Source organism: Lacerta agilis, chromosome 6 (genome assembly GCF_009819535.1).
Source record: "Lacerta agilis isolate rLacAgi1 chromosome 6, rLacAgi1.pri, whole genome shotgun sequence".
Lineage (NCBI taxonomy): Eukaryota > Metazoa > Chordata > Lepidosauria > Squamata > Lacertidae > Lacerta > Lacerta agilis.
Genome location: NC_046317.1, coordinates 27011321 through 27032748, shown reverse-complemented (window position 1 = coordinate 27032748; position 21428 = coordinate 27011321). Strand labels below are relative to the sequence as shown.

Below are 21428 nucleotides of genomic sequence, written 5' to 3'. Positions count from 1 at the left end.
ATCATTCAGATTTCCCAAAAAGTTTGATCAATGGATTATTTAGGACCTTCAGAGTATTACCTGAAGCCTCAACTGCTTACAGTTGCCAGCATTCAAATTGCCCAGAGCTATGAACTGAGAAGGGCAATGGATTTCTGATTTTGTTTGTGTGTAGTGGGGGGGGGGGAGGGAATCCATTGGTTCTAGTCTAGTACTGCCTACAAGACAATGGCTCTCAAACAGCTCTGCTGTTTGAGATAACTGAAGGGGTTCACCCAACCTGCCCCACCAGCAGAAGCCCTATAGATGAACTTCTCCTTGACCAACAGGGCTTTCCTCCCTCCTTCCATGTCCGCCCTGGAAATTGGCTGTGTGTGTGTGTGTCAAGAAAACTCCCAGAACAGTGTGTAGGGTAGGAGAAGGTATCATTCTGTCTAGCAAGCTGAAATGCGCAGATGCAACGATTGGAAGTTCGGATTCCACTCAGCCTGAAACTTTGTACTTGGCTGAGCAAAATTTCATCATTCCAAAATGTATTCAAATTCATTCACAAGTGAGATGAATAGATTTGTAATTGCAGCACCATATCAGCAATTTATCTATTCCTGCTTCTTCAGGAGTGTCCATACAACATAGAGGAAGGATGGCGGTTGGCATTTGGATGTCTGCTGTCCTTTGGTAAATTGCAGAAACGTGCCTGGCTGAGATGGAGAAATTCAGATATGACAGGTTCCTCGTTGATTGATTAAGGCTGCTGCTGCATCTTTTATAAATTAATTAACCGGTTGCCACATACTACATAGCAGCGCTGCATTGCATTTCCAGAATTTAAAAGGTTACCTTCAGAATGAGCAAACCGCATTTCAAGAATGGGATTGAATTGCCTTACAGAGAGATACCGATTTAACTACGCTTGTTGTGATGTTTAAATGGGCAATTAACCAGCTTCTAAGTAACACAGTAGTTACCTGAAGGCAGCAGCCTTTATGGCAGGCATAGGCAAACTCGGTCCTCCAGATGTTCTGGGACTACAACTCCCACCAACCCTAGCTAACAGGACCAGTGGTCGGGGATGATGGGAACTGTAGTCTCAAAACATCTGGAGAGTTGAGTTTGTCTATGCCTGCTTTATGGGCTGCAGATCCATTTTGGGATGGCACATTTCTGGCCCTGTCAATGTAGGATTGTCCACCAAAGCTGTGTGTGTGTGTGTGTGTAGGAGTCATGTTGCAGAGGAATGCTGCAAGACCATCTTCCTGCAAAGCTGGATGTTTGGCAACCAAATGGTTTGGCATGTTATTTCTTAAAGGGACCCAGTCTGCACAGACCCTAAATTTTATTGATGTTCAGTTCCAGCCCTGTGCCCCATCCGGCTGCGCTCATTCCGTTGCAGGAGGGGGCTGTGGATTTCAAGGAGGAAGACAGAAAATGCGGAAGTTTTTTTCTGCCCCGAACTGCAGATGAGGGCACACTTAGCAGGGTTTTATGAATAACCGCCCCCATTGGTGGAGGAGACCCACCGGCTTTCCCGTCGCAGGACCCTGACACCGCAGGGCGATCGCTGCCAAGCACATCTGGATGGCGACTGCCCAACTCCGGCAGCATTTTAGGCATCCGATTTCCATACATGTCTGGAATTTTCCGGACGTATGGCAAGCCTACTCCATTACAGATTTGTGTTTGCATAACACCAGTACAGAGGGAGAAAGTACCCTGTGTTTGGAGTTTCCACTTAGATAGCAGCAGGATCTCATGTTGATATATTCAACAGATACCTTCGTTGTACAGTTTTTGATGCCTACTTCAGGCAAACCTGCCCAGACATGTGCTTTTATTATGTACCTCCTTCTGTTTTTTTCCTGTTGATTTTCATCCATATTTTGATAAATATGTTTACGGTTTTAAAGGTGGTTTTCATTGCTATTTTTAAAATGAATTTACCATTTTGTGTAAACCACTTAGAGATTTATTTATTTTTGACTAACCGGTATATAAGCTAAGGGTTAGAATACATAAGTGGGACTGCAACAAAATGCCACAGCGTGGAGCATGGGCCTGTTCCAGGAAGCTGGTAACCCTAACCTGGTTTTTCTCCCCACCCACAATAACCGGGCAGCATTTTGTACCTACTGAGTCTATTTGGTCCTCATTGGGATGTTTGGGGAGGAAGTTCCCTTTATGGCTTTTAATTTTGGGTCGTTCTGCAAACCTTGGGGTTTCCCTAAGCCTGCTGATGCCTTCCTCTTGTGTGCAACGTCTGCTTACCCCCTTTTAGGGGTGCGGCAGCTTTGAAGGACGGCCAGCGCCTCCCCTCCTGCCAACAATGCAGGGCTGGGCTTCGGGGTCTGATCCTTGCCGGAGCGCGAGCTTCAGCTTGAAATCCTGTTCTGCGTCAGTCTGCAGAATTGGTCAATGGCAGGCTGGTGCGGAGAGCTGGGCTTCAGGGAACAATCAGGCTTCCCTCAGGTCAGCCTGGAAATAAATGCTTACCCAATGCCTATGCCAAACCACTTCATCTGTAGCCAATAAAGTTGTGGCTTGATTTGATCCCATTCAGCTGTGTTGGTCTCCTTTATTGGTAGCTCACCTGAGCCTGGGCCTGCAACAGTACTGCTTTGAGTACATAAGGACCCATGCTTGGATAACGACTTTGCTATTAGCATACAGAGTAAGGTTCATAGGAGCATCAGGGCTGTGTCTTGGCTGCCACAAATTCAGTTCAACAGGAAGTGTTCTTAGGTGCACATGGACTTTGAAAACCACATGTGCAGTTCTTGGGTCAGCAATGCAATGTTGGGGGCCTTGGACTGGTAACCCCAGAGACTGAAGTGAGATGTTGTAGGCTTTTGCCCCTTGTAGACTTGTAACCCAGACTGCGGCTCAATTCACTCAAGGCCACACAATTTAATGGGCGTCACTGAGAACCAAGCCCTTGCCTATCTTGGATTCCATTTGCTGGTCACGTAAGAGTCCGATGACAAATTTGGAATCGGAATGCTATTACGAGTCGTAAAATGCACAACACGGTGATAGGAGCTGATGCAGCACAGGGCCTAACATCAGAGAGCCCCAGGCTTGATTCTCACCTCAGCCCTAGCCTTAAGCAAGCTCCTTTCTATCAGCCTCAGCACCTGCCCACCCACTGAAATCTGTAATATGGGGGATAATTATACTGACTTACAGGGTTGTTGCAAGGATTGCAATAATACAGGGCATGTGAACTTCTTTGATCATTTAAAAACACTACACAGTGGTTAAGTAATGCCCTCATTATTATTAATAGTATCTGTGTGTGAGAGTACATGCATAGAGGGCTTGCATTTGTTTGAGGCTGGAGTTGGGGTGTGTGCCTCTCAACAGGGCAGAGTTCAAAGGAATGAATAGCACTAGCTTAACTTGTATTAAGTTAAATCCCATTGCCTCACTTTGTCATCGGTAAATATAATGCCTGTCACCCTGCATTCCATTAAGTGCACTTCCTTCCATTGAAGTAAATGGTCTCGAGCTCATATTATTGGATTGATGCTGTGACTTGTACTAATAACACTGTCTTACCCTTCAGAGTTATATTTACATACAGCACCAGCATAAGGAAAGGGTGTGGCAAGACCATCCCCAGATGCAGATGCAGTCAGGGGTGGGGAACCACTGGCGTTCCAGTTGTTATAGAAATATGGAATTGTAGAGTTGGAAGGGACTGCAGGGGTCACCTAGTCCAACCCCCTGCAATGCAGGAATCTTTCACCCAAAGTGGGGCTCAAACTCATGACCCTGAAATTAAGAGTCTCATGCTCTACCAACTGGGCTATCCACCTTTCCTGACATTGGCCATGCTTGGCTTGGGCTGGTGAGAGTTGGACATCCACCAGCAACTGCAGGACCACAGGCTAGTCGCCTCTGAAGTAAACTCCCTAAGTAGAAGGGACTGGTCCAAAGATGCCGGGACTAGGCTAGACTGTAGTACCTCTCTAGGACTAGAGATATGGGTGATGCTGTGGTCTAAACCACAGAGCCTCTTGGGCTTGCCTATCAGAAGGTTGGCGGTTCCAAACCCTGTGATGGGGTAAGCTACCGTTGCTCTGTCCCAGCTCCTGCCAGCCTAGCAGTTCGAAAGCACGGCAGTGTGAGTAAATAGGCACTGCTGCGTCAGGAAGGTAAACGGCATTTCTGCGCACTCTGGTTTCAGTCACGGTGTTCAGTTGTGCCAGAAGCGGTTTAGTCATGCTGGCCACATGACCCAGAAAGCTGTCTGTGGACAAATGCCAGCTCCCTCGGCCTTTCACTGGACTTAACCGTCCAGATGTCCTTTACCTTTTACCTCTCTAGACCACGGCTGGGAACTTCAGTACAGGCCTAGGTGTCCCACTGTATCCCTCCAAATGTGCACTACAACTCCCATAATCCCTGACAATTGACCATGCTGGCTGTGGCTGAAGGGAGTTGCAGACCATAACATCTAGAAGAGCCCCAGCACGGCAGCTTTCCCTGGATACTCCATGTCTCCTCTCATTTGTCCCTCCCTACTTTTTGACTGAGGATCCCTCAAACCTTTGAGCTGACATTAAATGCTTGCAGCTCAGATGGTCACTACTGTGTGGTACCTTTTTGCGTTTTTAAAACCAATTCAGTGCATCAGCTCAACCCCCGTTTGTTTGTTGTTGTTTTCACCGTTACAACACACGTAATGAAATACACGGGTCCAAAGTGGGGTATAATAATATAAGTTTTTATATTTTGACACCAACAAGGTTTCATGTTTCGTTCAATAAACAGATTCAAACTGTTTTGTCGTTGCTCTTTATTCACCCATAATGCAGATACATATCGAAACCTTACAACCCATGAAGGCATAATACTTAAAGAAACAGGAAATCTACAACTCCCTCAAGTGTTAGCAAGCAGCTTTCTGCATGGAAGACGGGATGGGACAAAGAATTTTAAAAAATGCCAAAGTCCAAATTACTTAGTCAACTTTTGGCTAAAATAAAGGTAAGTGACATCCGGTGACGTGAAGAAATCCATCTCTAGGTATAGTATTTCCAAGGCAGAACAAGCATGGTGTCCCGCTATTATTAAGAGGAGAGCCAAGGCTGTTTTCAAACTTTTTGCACCAGTATGTCAAATTTTCCCGCACATTGGAAATGTCCAAGGCTGCAAAGCAATCATCAAGTTTTTCATAAAGCTTGACTTGTAGCAAAATCAGGAGAAACGTGCCTTCTTGAAGGACCACAACAATGGCTGCTGAGGCAGTAACATCAGGGCAGCACCAGATTTAGGGTGGTGCATCCAGTTGCCCCCCACAGGGTGCCAAGCCAAGAGGGCACAAATTAATAATAATAATAATTACCGGTAATGTTTAGAAACTATTTTTATAAGGGCAAATACATGGGTAAACTGAACCAGAAGGAATTATTGTGAAATAATAAATATTGGGGGGAGGGCAGCAAATTTGGTCTTCTCTTAGGGTACCACATTGCCAAAGTCTGCCCCTGATCAGGGTAAGCGTTTGACTCTCCTCCTTTCCCCATGCGTGCAATCTGCTTGCTCAGAAATCAAAGCACTATTAGGAGAAGAAACCTGAAGATTGAGGATTATTAAAGATCTACATAACTCTATAAAGGTAGCTCAAGCATGTCTTACGATTATATAAATAGACATAGTTATTTTCCTACTCGCACATGTCCCAGGCTTTGTGTATCAGAGGAGCAAAATACAGTGGTAGGGGACTCAACATGTTACTTGACTCTATCAATTAGTCAATACTGACATTGATACGTCTATGCCCAAACTAAACGATATATGCCGCATGCAGTGTTTTTGCTTTATTTGCCGCATTTATGGGCTAAATTTATATGGCGAATGCAAACTTTGCTAAGTTGGGGGAAAGAGGTCCAGATCTTCGGTTAGTGGAGCATAGTGTAGTGTGGCTCCATTGGAAGTCCAGGGATCTGGCATGCAAGCTTGCACTTGTCTTGTTAATATAAAGGGGGGGGGGAGATTATCTTGGTAGTTACTGTTTTAAAGTATCTACCGGCAGGCTTCCCACCTGTGAAATGAGCCCAGATTCATATGGGAGGCCTGAAAAATCCTTGAACTCTAGGGGGCTGCTTTGAAATTTTTTGTTTTGTTTTGTTTTGATTTTCAAAAGAAGCAAAAAAAGAAAATCACGGTGGTGTCAGTGTTCAATTTCCTTTATACCACCTTGAAAATGTTGCTCACATGTACACACAAAGCTATGGAAAGTGTGGAGTAAATTAAGCAAGCTGATAGGAGATCAGTTTTGCCAGATGCGAAGATCTAGGAAGCCGCCGGGTGCTTAGTTCATCCCACTGCAGGACTTAAATCCAACGGAGTAACGGGGTTTACATGCGACGGGGCGTTGCTGGTATGTCCCTGGGCAGTCCTTCTTCCTGCGCAGCGTAGATGCACAAGCCCCAAAGGGTGTATCCTGAGGTGTCAAGATCTGTACATGGAAGACACGTGTGTTAATGGGTTTGCCTCCAGCAGGAGTACCTGCTACTCACTCAAGAGTCTATACACCGCATGTTCATAGGAGTTTCCAGCAAATAAATTACTTCTACTAATAACAACCATTAGTGGTTGGTGGGGTGGTGTCAGAGACTGGACTGAAAAGGAAGAGGAGTGGTGAAGATAGCTTCCAGAGAAGGGAGACACAGTATTGAATTACAGCCCAACTTGGAAGGAGATAGCAGATCAGAGACAGGCGAACAGCTGAGTTATGAGGTGTTTGAAGAGGAAAGAGGGGAGGCAGAGCAGCCAGCTGAAATGTCTCTGGACAGCATAGATGAACCACCACCACCCCTAAAACTCAGCATTCATTAAGAGTGCAAGAGCAATGGGACACAGAGGCATTTGATCATGGGGGGCCACCGTAGAGTCGGATGCTGTTGCTAAGAGAAGGGAGGAGGAGGAGCCCAGAGCGAGCAACTCCATCCTTGAGGGATGTCTGGATTCTTTGTCTCTCACCGTGAGGACTTAAATAAAAGCATAAGCAAAACCTTTCATGTTTCCTCCCTCCTCCTTGAAGCCACCAGGGGAGGGAGAGAATTCCTCAAGCCTGACAGGTGGAGGCGCTCACCTGACCAGCTACTGGTGTTGCTTTTGCTGACTAGGAGGAAGAGGGGGTGGGGATGGGGAGCTTGGTGTAGTGCAAACACAAGCAGGACCACTGCTGCAGGTACGTTTGTAGTAGTAGTAGTAGTAGTAGTAATAATAATAATAATTATTATTATTATTATTATTTATTATTTGTACCCCACCCATCTGGCTCGGTTTCCCCAGCCACTCTGGGCGGCTTCCAACAGATATTAGGATACATTAAAATGTCACAGATTAAAAATCCTCCCTGAACAGGGCTGCCTTCAGATGTCTTCTGAATGTAAGGCAGTTGTTTCTCTCTTTGACATGAGATGGGAGGGCGTTCCACAGGGCGGGTGCCACTACTGAGAAGGCCCTCTGCCTGGTTCCCTGTAGCTTTGCTTCTCGCAGTGAGGGAACCGCCAGAAGGCCCTTGGCGCTGGATCTCAGTGTCCGGGCTAAACAATGGGAGTGGAGACACTCCTTCAGGTATACAGGACCGAGGCCGTTTAGGGCCTTAAAGGTCAGCACCAACACTTTGAATTGTGCTTGGAAACGTACTGGGAGCCAATGCAGATCTCTCAGGACAGGTGTTATGTGGTCCCAGCGGCCACTCCCAGTCACCAGTCTAGCTGCCACATTCTGGATTAATTGCAGTTTCCAGATCACCTTCAAAGGTAGCCCCACATAGAGCGCATTGCGGTAGTCCAAGTGGGAGATAACTAGAGCATGCACCACTCTGGCAAGACAGTCTGCAGGCAGGTAGGTTCTCAGCCTGCGTACCAGATGGAGCTGGTAGACAGCCGCCCTGGACACAGAATTAACCTGCGCCTCCATGGACAGCTTGAGTCCAAAATGACTCCCAGGCTGCACACCTGGTTCTTCAGGGGCACAGTTATCCAATTCAGGACCAGGGAGTCCCCCACACCCGCCCACCCCCTGTCCCCCCAAAACAGTACTTCTGTCTTGTCAGGATTCAACCTCAATCTGTTAGCCGCCATCCATCCTCCAGGCACTCACACAGGACATTCACCACCTTCACCTGTACACCACCTTGCCCCTTCCTCTCCCAGTAAGTCACAGCTATCATGCCATAGCTCAGGGGTGGAACATCTGCCTTATGTACAGAAGGTCCCAGGTTCAATTCTCAGCATCTCCAGGTAGGATGGGGAATGTTCCCCTTCTGAAAACCCACGAGAGCAGCTGCCAATTACTGAGGACAATACTGAGCTAGTTGGACCAATGATCTGACTTCTTATAAGGCAGATTCCTAAGTTTCTAAGAATACTCTGTTGGAGATCCCCAAGCCCAGCTTTTCCTCTCTCTGTGGAGAGGGAATGTCTTTGTAAATGGCTTCAATCTCCAGGGCAGATATGCTCGAAGACTCTGTTAAATTGTTCTTCCTTGTCCTACCTCACTCCCATACAGCTCCACAGCAATTTATCCTGAAAAGAATATTTCCTCACCTCCTTGTCGTTGCACAGTCCCAGTTTTTCTAGATCCGTCACAGAATAGTGGATGTTGGACATGATCACTTCCACTTCCTCAATCTGAAAGCATAAAAACATACACATACTAGACCACAGAATGACCCTGTACACTACAACTGCATTCACTCAAGTCTCCTTCCCCTGTTCTTGGCAATGAGAGCAGAAGTCCATGGTAACGGGAGCCAGGTATGTCATGGCCAGCCTACCAAAACTGTGAGAGGGGCTGAAGTCATTGGTAGGCGGAGCCAGATCTTTCCTCCTGACACGCCCTTCTCTCTCCTCCTGTCTCATTCACCCTTTTCCTCCCTGCCTAGCAGGCTGCAAGAGGAACAAATTGCTTTTGCCGGAAATCTGAACAGATTGATTACACAAATGGGATTTGAATTGAGGTTGTGGGCCACAGGCATTCCTGGACTTGTAAACAATGCATAACAGCTACGTCTCCCTGTCTAAACTATGCATCTGCATGGGACACAGGTGGTGCTGTGGTGTAAACCACTGAGCCTCTTTGGCTTGCCGATCAGAAGTTCGGCAGTTCGAATCCCCGTGACAAGATGAGCTCCCATTGCTCTGTCCCAGCTCCTGCCAACCTAGCAGTTTGAAAGCATGCCAGTGCAAGTAGATAAATAGGTACCGCTGTGGCGGGAAAGTAAACAGCGGTAATAGCCTGAGAGAAAGCAAAATATAAGCTTACACAACGATCCGTACATTGCCCCGCAAGTCTGAGTCACGGGCATCCAAATTGGATTGGATTTGTGTTTTTGATGTGAACCTCAGTTTCATAAGACTACGGTTATTTGAAGCATATCGTATGTTGTGAGAACAAAGAGATACGGCGATACTGACCTGGGGGAGTCTATCCAGGATGTAGGTCTGGATGCAGTTGACTGTCTTTTGGTAAGAAGGCGAGTAGTGGCCTGTTTCAGGCGGCCCAGCAAAGGCATCGAGGGCACACTCATGGGCAGTTCTCCTTCAAAGCAATGTGTAGCCATTAGAATCAAATCTGTACTCTCTCTATCATTCAGCTCATGTGTGAACTTGCAAGGCCAACGTCCCGTGTTCAGCTTGCTTAGCTCTGTCCCTTGTTAGGGGTGAGGCCACAAATTTTAACCATGCAGTCAGGAAAAGAAGAGAGAGAAAGAGAGTTCCAATGTGGGGGGGGGGGTGTCTAGGAATGAAGGGCTTTCCATATGGTTGCATTAAGCCTAGCACAGGTGGTACCTAGAGAATGGTCAGGGACTGTGTGATGCTGCGACACTGCTAAAGGGACACATGGGTGCATCTGATCAATTCCTTGGATCAGTGCAGTTCCTCAGTAAGAGTGAGACAGAAGCAAAATAAATATCCCCCCCCCCCAATTAATAATAATAATATCCCATCCATCTGGCTGCGTTTGCCCAGCCACTGTAGGCGGCTTCCAGCATATACAGAAACATAATGAAACCTTGAACATTAAAAACTTCCCTATACAGGGCTGCTTTCAGGTGTCTTCTAAAGGATAGATAGTTCCTTATCTCCTTGACATCTGGTGGGAGGGTGCCACTACTGAGAAGGCCCTCTACCTGGTTCCCTCTAACTTCACTTCTCACAGTGAGGGAACAGGAGCTTGTTTCCACTGCAGATTGACAGCGCACACCCCCTTCCCCAATTCGGATATTTCTGATAGAAAGATTTCCTTCTTTTTTTTTCATCCATCGCAGGGTTGTAATCATACTAAATATCAGCCGTCTCTTCTACTGTGGACAAATTTTATGCACCATTAGACAAAAATGGGGTTTGTTTGTTTTGTATTTTTACAGTACCATATGCAGTCGTAGTCCAGACAGTCTGCGCCTTCTCCATAGCACCACTTGATCAGTGTTTCTATTGACAGCACTCGATCTCTTCTTTCCGGAAGTGTGGTGTATTTATCCTTGAAGAAGCCTTGAAATCCAGACTGGGTTGTTTTCATAAGTTTCAGGTCCTTAATGCCAGAAAAAACAATCGGATTACCTGCAAGAGAGAGAGAGAGAGAATGGAAGAGAGAAAAAGTCAGTTCTTTTTACAATGAAATAATTTAAAATGAGAACATCGATATATGCAGATAAATTTAAAAAGCACTTTTTAGCAGGGCAATCGAGCGGTGGCTCAGTATAAATACTGTATTTCTCTTGCCTTCCGGGGCAAGGTAAACAGAAACACGAGGAAATCCCACCTCTCTTTCTAACACCCGCAAACGCTTCAATGGCCTCGACTGCTCCTACTTCTCTTCAACAGAGAACAATAAAAGGTGTTACGTTTCTGGTGATTTCTGTCAAAAGAATGAAAATTTGTGTCTTACCTTCCAGAGTTCGTTCCACTTCACAAAACCGAACCCCTTCTGAGCTGTAGAGAAAAGCGTGGACGTGGGCGACACCATCCTAGAGATTGAAGAAAATGGACAATGTGCAAATAAATGCAGGCAATTTTAAAACAATTGGGGAAGGAATAGAGCTGTGTTTTTTGGGGGGGAGTCTTATAAATATTAAGGTGTTTCAGTGCCCTATTTGGTCCCCCCTCCCTCCCTCCCTCTGACAACCCCACTTTTCACCTGTTCCCACCTGTGTGCAGGGAGCAACCTAGTCAGATGGGTAGGGTGTATAAGCTCAGTATACCTTTTCTAGGCGTTGCCATGGTACTTCTTGGATGAAGGCATTGCAGTATATCACGTGGCAAAAATTTGTAAGGAAGTGTTCACAGATATCAAGGCCAAACTCCTCTATTGTTCTGATCTAGTAAGACAAACAGGGTCGTCAGACACCATTTTTGCGATACGTTCATGTCATTGCAAACCTCTTGATTCAATGGGTGAAGCAGTCAAGCAAGCATTATGAAATGTATAGTTTATAAAATAAAAGTCTTTATTGAGCCAATTGCCCGTAATACTCTGGAATAAGGAGACCTGTGGCTCTTCCAACTGCTAGCAAAAATTAAAGACAAAACAAATCCCTGGGTTAGCTCATGACATTCGGCAGAAGATTCCTGCATTGATGACCTTCGTGTTCCCTTCCAGCTCTACAATTCTGTGAGTCTATGATTCTATGAAAAAGATCTCTTCAGGCTTGTGCAAGATGCTTCCACTCAGTGGAAGCTTAGTGGAATCTGTTGGACTGCAGTTCCCATCATCCCTGAACATGGACCATGCTGGCTGGGGCTGATGGGATTTGAAGCCAACAAATCTGGAGGGCCACACAGCTTTGCTATCCCTGCTGTACATGAATAATAGCTGTGCCAAGCTTCGTTGACTGAAAAGCTTCTAAGACTGCACACTTCCCACAATTATACTAGCAATCTTGTGTTTCCTCTTTGGAGAAAGCTTGTCTTAAGAATTTTGTTGTTGTTTTCCTTTGGAAAGGTGTTTACAGTTACCCTTGCATCCAGATAAATCTGCCAGTTGTTGCTGGCTGACACTCCTAGCTCGCTGTAAGAGTTATAGTACCAAAAAGGAAAGGAAAGAGAAAGAGATTTGGCCACAGATGGGTCGTATCATATGATACGATCCATCTGTGGCCAAATCTCTCTCTCTCTCTCTCTGTTCCTTGCTCTTTGAATTGTCACAGGCTCTCATTATTATTTTTGCCCGAGGACTGATTTTGTAAGAGGAATGCAATTCATAAAATTGCAGTTCATTAAGACAATATCAAGCTACACAAAGATTAAATAAAAAAACGATTGGAAGAGTGCTTTGCAAAACATACCCCTCGGCATTTGGCCAAAGCTTGGATTGTATTCTTTATGGTGTCTGTGGGGATCACTTGACTGTTGTCAGAATTCAAGAATTCGTTGACGGTGTTCAGCCTTATATGCACAGAGACTTCCAGTTCTTTGATGCAGTGAGTCGTGCCCTCTCGTCTAATATACAGCAGTCTCACTGCGTTCTTCCCATATTCAGAATTCACATACTCCACATCCTTATTCTGTAACGGGAGGAGAAAAGCAATTTTGCACAGAATAAGTCAGGGGGCTAGAAGCCTGCGGGTGTGTTGGTTGGTACAAATGCCTTAGTGTGTATCCATACCTGGTTAGAATTATCATATTGTTTTAACATGAATGCTTGCATGTGAAATGAACCAGATCTATAGACATCCATAGCATTGTGTTCTGTATTTCACCACCTTGAGTGCACTTTACCTACACATTCAGAATTTACTCTCATCTGTCTCGCACCTTGAGTTAGGCATATGGCACTGCAGAAAAACTACACAGTGCATGCAGGTTTCCTGAATATTCTTAGTAGGTCAAGCTCCCTGGGAAAGAGTGGCTCACAGTGTTTATATCACCTCACTAAACTTGTTTCTTGGTGACACAACCACACAAAAGCTACATCCAGATGAAACTGATATAGTAACTTTTACTAAATCAAATGCCCAGGAAGGAGTGGAACATCTATCAGTGATAAGAATCAAATTTCCATAAGTCATTTTTCCACTGTCCGTCATCGCTATTAATGTTTTTTCTTTCAGTTGTTAATTGTTTTTCAGCTGCAATGCTCAAAGAGATAAGCATCAGACACAACAACAACAACAACACAGTTAATTCAAAGGGAGATTTTCATTACTCATTTTCATTACTCATCGTTTTTACATTGACAAAGAGAATGCTGGGAAAGTTCAATGGGGATTTGGGGAATCTTTTTTTTTCCTTGATGAGAAATTCCTGAGGGAAATTTATTTTTCCACAAACCTCCATAATATAAAATTTCTTTTGAAGCCTTGAATGATTTTACCTTCACCCAGAGGAAATATTTGATTTAGTTTGTTTGTAGTCCAAGCAAAAATAAAGTGTACCAATTAGAGTTTGTAGCTTGGACTACAAACAAACTAAATCAAATATTTCCTCTGGGTGAAGGTAAATTCCTGAGTCTCTAGGATAGGATTAAAAATCAAATGAATGGGTCAAATTAAATAACCCAAGAAGTTTAGATGAAATATATTGTTATTATTTTCTGATTACCAAGAATAAACAATGGACCACTTGGAGTTTATTTAGCCTCGTTTTAAAAACACTTCTGCTTTATTAGAACAATTTTATTTTATTTTTTGTCACTTGAAAAGTTGCTTCATCCTCATGAGCACTGGAGTTATCTTACTCTAGTGAGTGACTTTAGAGGCAAATTAATGGACGACAAGACCGTCAATGGCTACTTGCCATGATAGCTGTATTCTACCTCCACTGTTAGAGGAATTCGGACAGGAGAGGATGGATGGGTGGCATCAGAACTACAACTGGAAACCCCTTGAATAGCTGGTAGCAAAGCTGCCAGGAAATCTTTTGTCAGGGAGATTTCTGGCTGGACCTCCCTTAAGTCTTCTGAAGGGGGCAAACCTCTTCTCTGCCCCTCAGCTAAGGACGATGCACTCTATGGCTACCTGCAAAAGGAAATGAAAGACCAGGCAGGCCACAATTTTTGAGTGGGAAGCAGAAGAAGTAGAGATTTGTGTTTGGGCTCTGTAAAAATTGTTGGGGGGGGTGTAGTTTACACCCTCACAGAACTACAATTCCCAGAACCCTTAAAGTACAGTTCCCAGGGTTCTTGAGGGGAAGCCATGTGTGGGCTGTGACTTTTGCCTCCAGCGATCTCCTTCCAGAAGAAAGCTGGATCTTCCCTCTGCCGAGAGAAACAGGGTTAATTTGTGCCTATTTATAACCTGAAATGTAAAGCAATGCTATTACTAAGATAACCGACTAGGGAAAAATAAAATAAAAGTCTGCTTTATGTTTTACAGATCCCTTCCTTTCCCATTGTGTATAAAGGTAAAGGGACCCCTGACCATTAGGTCAAGTCGTGGGCGACTCTGGGGTTGCGGCGCTCATCTCGCGTTACTGGCCAAGGGAGCCAGTGTACAGCTTCCAGGTCATGTGGCAAGCATGACTAAGCCACTTCTGGCAAACCAGAGCAGTGCACGGAAACACCGTTTACCTTCCCGCTGGAGCGGTACCTATTTATCTACTTGCACTTTGATGTGCTTTCAAACTGCTAGGTGGGCCAGAGCTGTTGTGTATACACACCAATAAAATCAGAAACCCTGTGCATCATTATTGAACACTTCTGCCCAACTTAATTTAATTACCCATCTTAGTGAAGTTTTCCACAATATGTGTAAATGTGTGTTTTGTTTACATGAGCAGCTGCATCTGTTGGTGGCACACTCTGAAGAGGTTACACGAGAGCTCCTTTTAGCTTTGTCGTTAAGTCCTATATATGTCAGCCCAGTTTCCTATAAAGTGCTGACGATGCGCATAAAGGTCTCCAGGCAAGAATCATAATCTCTTGTACTACAGGTTTCTGTTTGAAAATTACATTGCGCCTCACCTGTCGGTCTAGCAGCTTCCCAAAGGCGATTTACCTCCTGAGGAGGCTGGACGGGGCTGACACCTCACCTTCAAGTAAGCTGGATTTCTTGGGATGCAGCCTCTGAGGTGACATTAAATTTTACAACTCCCTCCTGTGGAGGTTGTAATTCAGGGACGAGGAACCTTTTTCATCCTGGGGGCCACATTCCTTTCTGGGTAAGTTTCCAGGGCCACATGCCAGTGGCAGGCAAAGTAGGCACAGCAACTAAGGTGAATGTTACTTTTGTACAGTAATCTAGTTTCCGCACACTCATCCATCCCTCTCTATCCCCTATCCAGGCCAGCAAGAAACACGATTGGTATACAAAATATATGCCACACTTTCCAGTTTTAAAATAAATAAATGCCACACTTTCCAGTTCATCTGGGTTCGAGTTCATGTTCCAGCAGAACAAAAACAGTCTAGGAGGGTGCAAAGCACGGCCATTTGAGGGGTGTGATGGAAGGGTGTGTGGCCTGCGGAAAACTCCTGAGGGCCAGTTGCAGGAACCTGGAGGGTCACATTTAGGCTCTGGATCTGAGGTTCCCCATTCTTTGTGTAAATCTATGATTGGGCTGTACCACTTAAAACTGAAGGAGGCGGGGTTCATGGAAGTCATCTGGGGCAATTCCTCCTTTAGCACCCCACCCCACAGAATGTCAAAGGGCACTCAGCCAACAATGGTCTCTTGCCCGTTTACTATGGAATGCCCTTCCCTCTGCAATTCCTTCAGACATCTTGTAAAGACATATCCCTGGCCCATGTTTTCTCCAGTCCCCACTTTATGTATTTGGGCACCTCCCTAGAAGAGAAGACTCCCTAGAAAAGACCCTGATGTTGGGAAAGATGGAGGGCACAAGGAGAAGGGGATGACAGAGGGTGAGATGGTTGGACAGTGTTCTCGAAATGACTGGCATGAGTCTGACCAAACTGCGGGAGGCAGTGAAAGATAGGCATGCCTGGCGTGCTCTGGTCCATGGGGTCACAAAGAGTCGGACACGACTGAATGACTGAACAACAACAATTCCTGTTTTAAACCATTTTTATATGTGCCTATACTTTACCGGCTTTATACTGTATTGTGTTTTCATTTTTTTTCCCCATTTGCTTTTAGTGAAAGATTTTCATGGATAACAAGGGCACCTACGATATCTCTGCTTTCAGTTCATAGAGCCTTTTCTACAGGTCAGCAACATTCGGTATGATGATATTGTCTTTTTATGTTGTGCACTGCTTACAGATTGTGCAGTTTATAAATGCTTTTATAGAAGGAAGGAAGGAAGGAAGGAAGGAAGGAAGGAAGGAAGGAAGGAAGGCAGGCATATCCTGTATTTATAACAACCAACAAAAATGGTGGTTTGATTCCTTGCTAGCCTTCACTAAACTCAAGCTCAAAATCCTATTTGGATTAATTATCCTTTAGCATGAAATGCCATATTTACCATCAGGGTGTATGTAAAGTGTTGGATAAGAGCCTTTTCCACAGTTGGGTCTACCTATAGAACTCACTGGCAATAGAAATCCACTGGGCTGCTTCTGAGCTTTCTTTTCATGCACCTGAGATTCTCCATTCATTCATTCACTTGTTTCTCAAAGCTTCTCAGAGCTATTTTCAGAACTAGCACACAATAGCCTTGTGCAGAACAGGATCTTCCCAGAATAGCAGGTGCAAAACCTGCCGACACATCACCTCCATAATAACTATTAAAATGCACATATAGCAACCATTTGAAATGCATGAAACTGACACGTGGCCATCATACCGTATAATCAAGCCTGCCAAATGCATTACAACAAAGACTTAAAAGCAGGTGTGAAGAAAAATTAGCCTGAAACAGAATGACCTCTCACTTCTCTCATGATGAATCTCCTACCATTTGTCTGTTGGTGCATCGGCCACAATATGTGGTTGAGATATCGAATATAAAACCGTATAAAACTTTTACAGTGCAAAAGTAGGGAATGAAACAGTGCCCACAAGCCAGGGTTCAGCACATAGCTTCTCATTACATGTAGACTGGGAAGTCTTCTTCTTCAGAGATCACTCATAGCCAAGTAAGATTGTCTTACATGAATATGGTCTTAACAGTGTGTCCGCAAGAGACTGTGGAGACCAATTCTGGATCCGCACATCCTTCCACAGTGGGGACATAGGTTTCTGGGCAGGAGTTGATCACGGGAGGGTTTGCCAAACATCCCTTTCTCTTATCTCGTTTCTCCCTTTCGTCCTGAGTTTGTGCTTCTTCAAAGTCCATGATGCTTATTGTAGAGGCTATTCTCCAATTGGAGCACTCACAGGCCAATGATTCCCAGTTGCTGGTGTTTATACTACATTTTTTTAGATTTGCCGTGAGAGCATCTCTAAACCTCTTTTGCTGTCCACCAGCATTACGCTTTCCAATCTTAATTTTGGAATAGAGTAGTTGCTTTGGAAGACAATAATCAGGCATCCGAACAACATGACCAGTCCAACAAAGCTGATGTTGAAGAATCACTGCTTTGACACTGGTGATCTTTGCTTCTTCCTGTACACTGGCATTAGTTCGCCTGTCTTCCCAAGTGATATGTAAAAAATTTCGGAGACACAGTTGATGGAATCTTTTGAAGAGTTGGTGTTTATAAGTGGTCCATGTTTCACAAGCATACAGTAAAGTTGGTAGTAAACAAGCATTTTGGTTTCCCTGCAAATGTCCCAGTCCTCAAACATTCTACACTTCAATTGGGAGAAAGCTGCACACGACTGGAAAGTATGGTCAATGTCTTCCAACCAAGCCAGGACATTAAGCAACCTCTAAATCCCTTCATGGATCACTGCCTTGTCGTGGCGAAGGGGCTTGAATTACTCAGGGAAGCTATGAGCTATGCCGTGCAGGGCCACCCAAGATGGACAGGTCATAGTGGAGAGTTTGGACCAAATGTGATCCACCTGGAGGAGGAACTGGCAACCCACTCCAGTATCCCTGCCAAGAAAACTCCATGGACAAAGACAACAGGCATATAAAAGATATGACGCTGGAAGATGAGCCCCTCAGGTCGGAAGGCGTCCAACATGCTACTGGGGAAGAGCGGAGGACAAGTACAAGTAGATCCAAAGCTGATGAAGCGGCTGGGCCAAAGCCGAAAGGACACTCAGTTGCGGATATGCCTGGAAGCGAAAGGAAAGTCCAATGCTGTAAAGAAAAGTATTGCATAGGAACCTGGAATGTAAGAACCATGAACCTTGGTAAGCTGGATGTGGTCAAAAATGAGATGGCAAGAATAAACATTGACATCCTAGGCATCAGTGAACTAAAATGGACGGGAATGGGCGAATTCAGTTCAGATGACTATCATATCTACTACTGCGGGCAGGAATCCCGTAAAAGAAATGGAGTGGCCCTCATAGTCAACAAAAGAGTGGCGAAAGCTGTACTGGGATGCAATTTCAAAAATGATAGATTGATCTCGATACGAATCCAAGGCAGTCCTTTTAACATCACAGTAATCCAAGTTTATGCACCAACTTCCAGTGCTGAAGAAACTGAAATTGACCAATTCTATGAAGACTTACAACACCTTATAGAAATGACACCAAAGAAGGATGTTCTTCTCATTATAGGGGATTGGAATGCTAAAGTAGGGAGTCAAGAGATAAAAGGAACAACTGGCAAGTTTGGCCTTGGAGTTCAAAATGAAGCAGGGCAAAGGCTAATAGAGTTCTGTCAGGAGAACAAGCTGGTCATCACAAACACTCTTTTCCAACAACACAAGAGACGACTCTACACATGGACATCACCAGATGGGCGACATCGAAATCAGATTGATTATATTCTCTGCAGCCAAAGATGGAGAAGCTCTATACACTCAGCAAAAACAAGACCTGGAGCTGACTGTGGCTCTGATCATCAGCTTCTTATAGCAAAATTCCAGCTTAAACTGAAGAAAGTAGGAAAAACCACTGGGCCAGTAAGATACAATCTAAATCAAATTCCTTATGAATACACAGTTGAAGTGAAAAACAGGTTTAAGGACTTAGATTTGGTGGATAGAGTGCCTGAAGAACTGTGGATGGAGGCTCGTAACATTATACAGGAGGCAGCAACGAAAACCATCCCAATGAAAAAGAAATGCAAGAAAGCAAAGTGGCTGTCCAATGAGGCCTTACAAATAGCGGGGGAGAGAAGGCAAGCAAAATGCGAGGGAGATAGTGAAAGATACAGGAAATTGAATGCAGATTTCCAAAGAATAGCAAGGAGAGACAAGAGGGCCTTTTTAAATGAGCAATGCAAAGAAATAGAGGAAAATAACAGAATGGGAAAAACCAGAGATCTGTTCAAGAAAATTGGAGATATGAAAGGAACATTTCGTACAAAGATTACCACAATTAAGGACAAAAGTGGAAAGGACCTAACAGAAGCAGAAGACATCAAGAAGAGGTGGCAAGAATACACAGAGGAACTATACCAGAAAGATATAGATGTCTCATACACCCCAGGTAGTGTGGTTGCTGACCTTGAGCCAGACATCCTGGAGAGTGAAGTCAAATGGGCCTTAGAAAGCCTCGCTAACAACAAGGCCAGTGGAAGTGATGATATTCCAGCTGAACTATTTAAAATCCTAAAAGATGATGCTGTTAAGGTGCTACCCTCAATATGCCAACAAGTTTGGAAAACTCAGCAGTGGCCAGAGGATTGGAGAAGATCAGTTTACATCCCAATCCCAAAGAAGGGCAGTGCCAAAGAATGCTCTAACTACCGCACAATTGCACTCATTTCACACGCTAGCAAGGTTATGCTTAAAATTCTACAAGGCAGGCTTAAGCAGTACGTGGACCGAGAACTCCCAGAAGTGCAAGCTGGATTTCGAAGGGGCAGAGGAACCAGAGACCAAATTGCAAACATGCGCTGGATTATGGAGAAAGCTAGAGAGTTCCAGAAAAACATCTACTTCTGCTTCATTGACTACGCAAAAGCATTTGACTGTGTCGACCACAGCAAACTATGGAAAGTTCTTAAAGAAATGGGAGTGCCTGATCACCTCATCCGTCTCCTGAGAAATCTGTATGTGGGACAAGAAGCTACAGTTAGAACTGGATATGGAATAACTGATTGGTTCAAAATTGGGAAAGGAGTACGACAAGGCTGTATATTGTCTCCCGGCTTATTTAACTTATATGCAGAATTCATCATGCGAAAGGCTGGGCTGGATGAATCCCAAACCGGAATTAAGATTGCCGGAAAAAATATCAACAACCTCAGATATGCTGATGATACAACCTTGATGGCAGAAAGTGAGGAGGAATTGAAGAACCTTTTAATGAGGGTAAAAGAGGAGAGCGCAAAATATGGTCTGAAGCTCAACATCAAAAAAACTAAGATCATGGCCACTGGTCCCATCACCTCCTGGCAAATAGAAGGGGAAGAAATGGAGGCAGTAAGAGATTTCACTTTCTTGGGTTCCATGATCACTGCAGATGGTGACAGCAGTCACGAAATTAGAAGACGCCTGCTTCTTGGGAGAAAAGCAATGACAAACCTAGACAGCATCTTAAAAAGCAAAGACATCACCTTGCCAACAAAGGTCCGTATAGTTAAAGCTATGGTTTTCCCAGTAGTAATGTACGGAAGTGAGAGCTGGACCATCAAGAAGGTTGATCGCCGAAGAATTGATGCTTTTGAATTATGGTGCTGGAGGAGACTCTTGAGAGTCCCATGGACTGCAAGAAGATCAAACCTATCCATTCTCAAGGAAATCGGCCCTGAGTGCTCACTAGAAGGACAGATCCTGAAGTTGAGGCTCCAGTACTTTGGCCACCTCATGAGAAGAGAAGACTCCCTGGAAAAGACCCTGATGTTGGGAAAGATGGAGGGCACAAGGAGAAGGGGACGACAAAGGATGAGATGGTTGGACAGTATTCTCGAAGCTACTAACATGAGTTTGGCCAAACTGCGGGAGGCAGTGAAGGATAGGCGTGCCTGGCGTGCTCTGGTCCATGGGGTCACGAAGAGTCGGACACGACTGAACGACTGAACAACAACAACAAAATCACATGGATTTGTATCGTGGCTTTTTGGAAGACAGGAACCATAGTTTCTGGCTTTGCATGTAATGGGAAGCTAAGGTTACGGGCTTCATCCTGGTGCTCCCAAAAAGGGAAGAACAAAGTGTCTGCAAAAGGGGTTGCATACCTTATGCATCTGGGCATGTTCATCCAAGATCTTTGGCTCAGTGTTGCTTGCAATCATGGCTGAAAGCTCTAGGTTGATTCACGTACCCAAATCCATCACTCAACACTAAGTAGTAGCAAGCATGTGTGATCCAATGGAGAAGTCACATTTCACCTCACCCCCCCCCAAAAAAAAAACATACAGTGCCTTCTGGTAGAATGAGTTTGCACATTCAAATATGAGTCATTGAGCGTTGAATATCGAAATAATGAGATATCAAAGGATGAACTGGGCTCTCCAGCAACACCATGAGGTCCTGTCACCCATGCTATGTGCGCTATTGTCAGCATTGATGCCTTGATA

At 44.7% G+C, this 21428-nt stretch overlaps 1 protein-coding gene across 1 annotated transcript in view; it reads right to left on the bottom strand.

The window, feature by feature from the left end:
- Positions 1-6042: 6042 nt before the first annotated feature.
- Positions 6043-21428, bottom strand: part of LOC117048201 (uricase-like) — a 38044-nt gene continuing 22658 nt past the window's right edge. The window contains exons 2-8 of the mRNA XM_033151696.1: positions 12284-12502; positions 11201-11317; positions 10888-10966; positions 10370-10559; positions 9414-9537; positions 8544-8627; positions 6043-6442 (exon numbers count right to left, since the gene is read on the bottom strand). Of these exons, the coding sequence (XP_033007587.1) occupies positions 6296-6442; positions 8544-8627; positions 9414-9537; positions 10370-10559; positions 10888-10966; positions 11201-11317; positions 12284-12502 (960 nt within the window). The 3' untranslated portion in view covers positions 6043-6295. The remainder of the gene's footprint in view (positions 6443-8543; positions 8628-9413; positions 9538-10369; positions 10560-10887; positions 10967-11200; positions 11318-12283; positions 12503-21428) is intronic.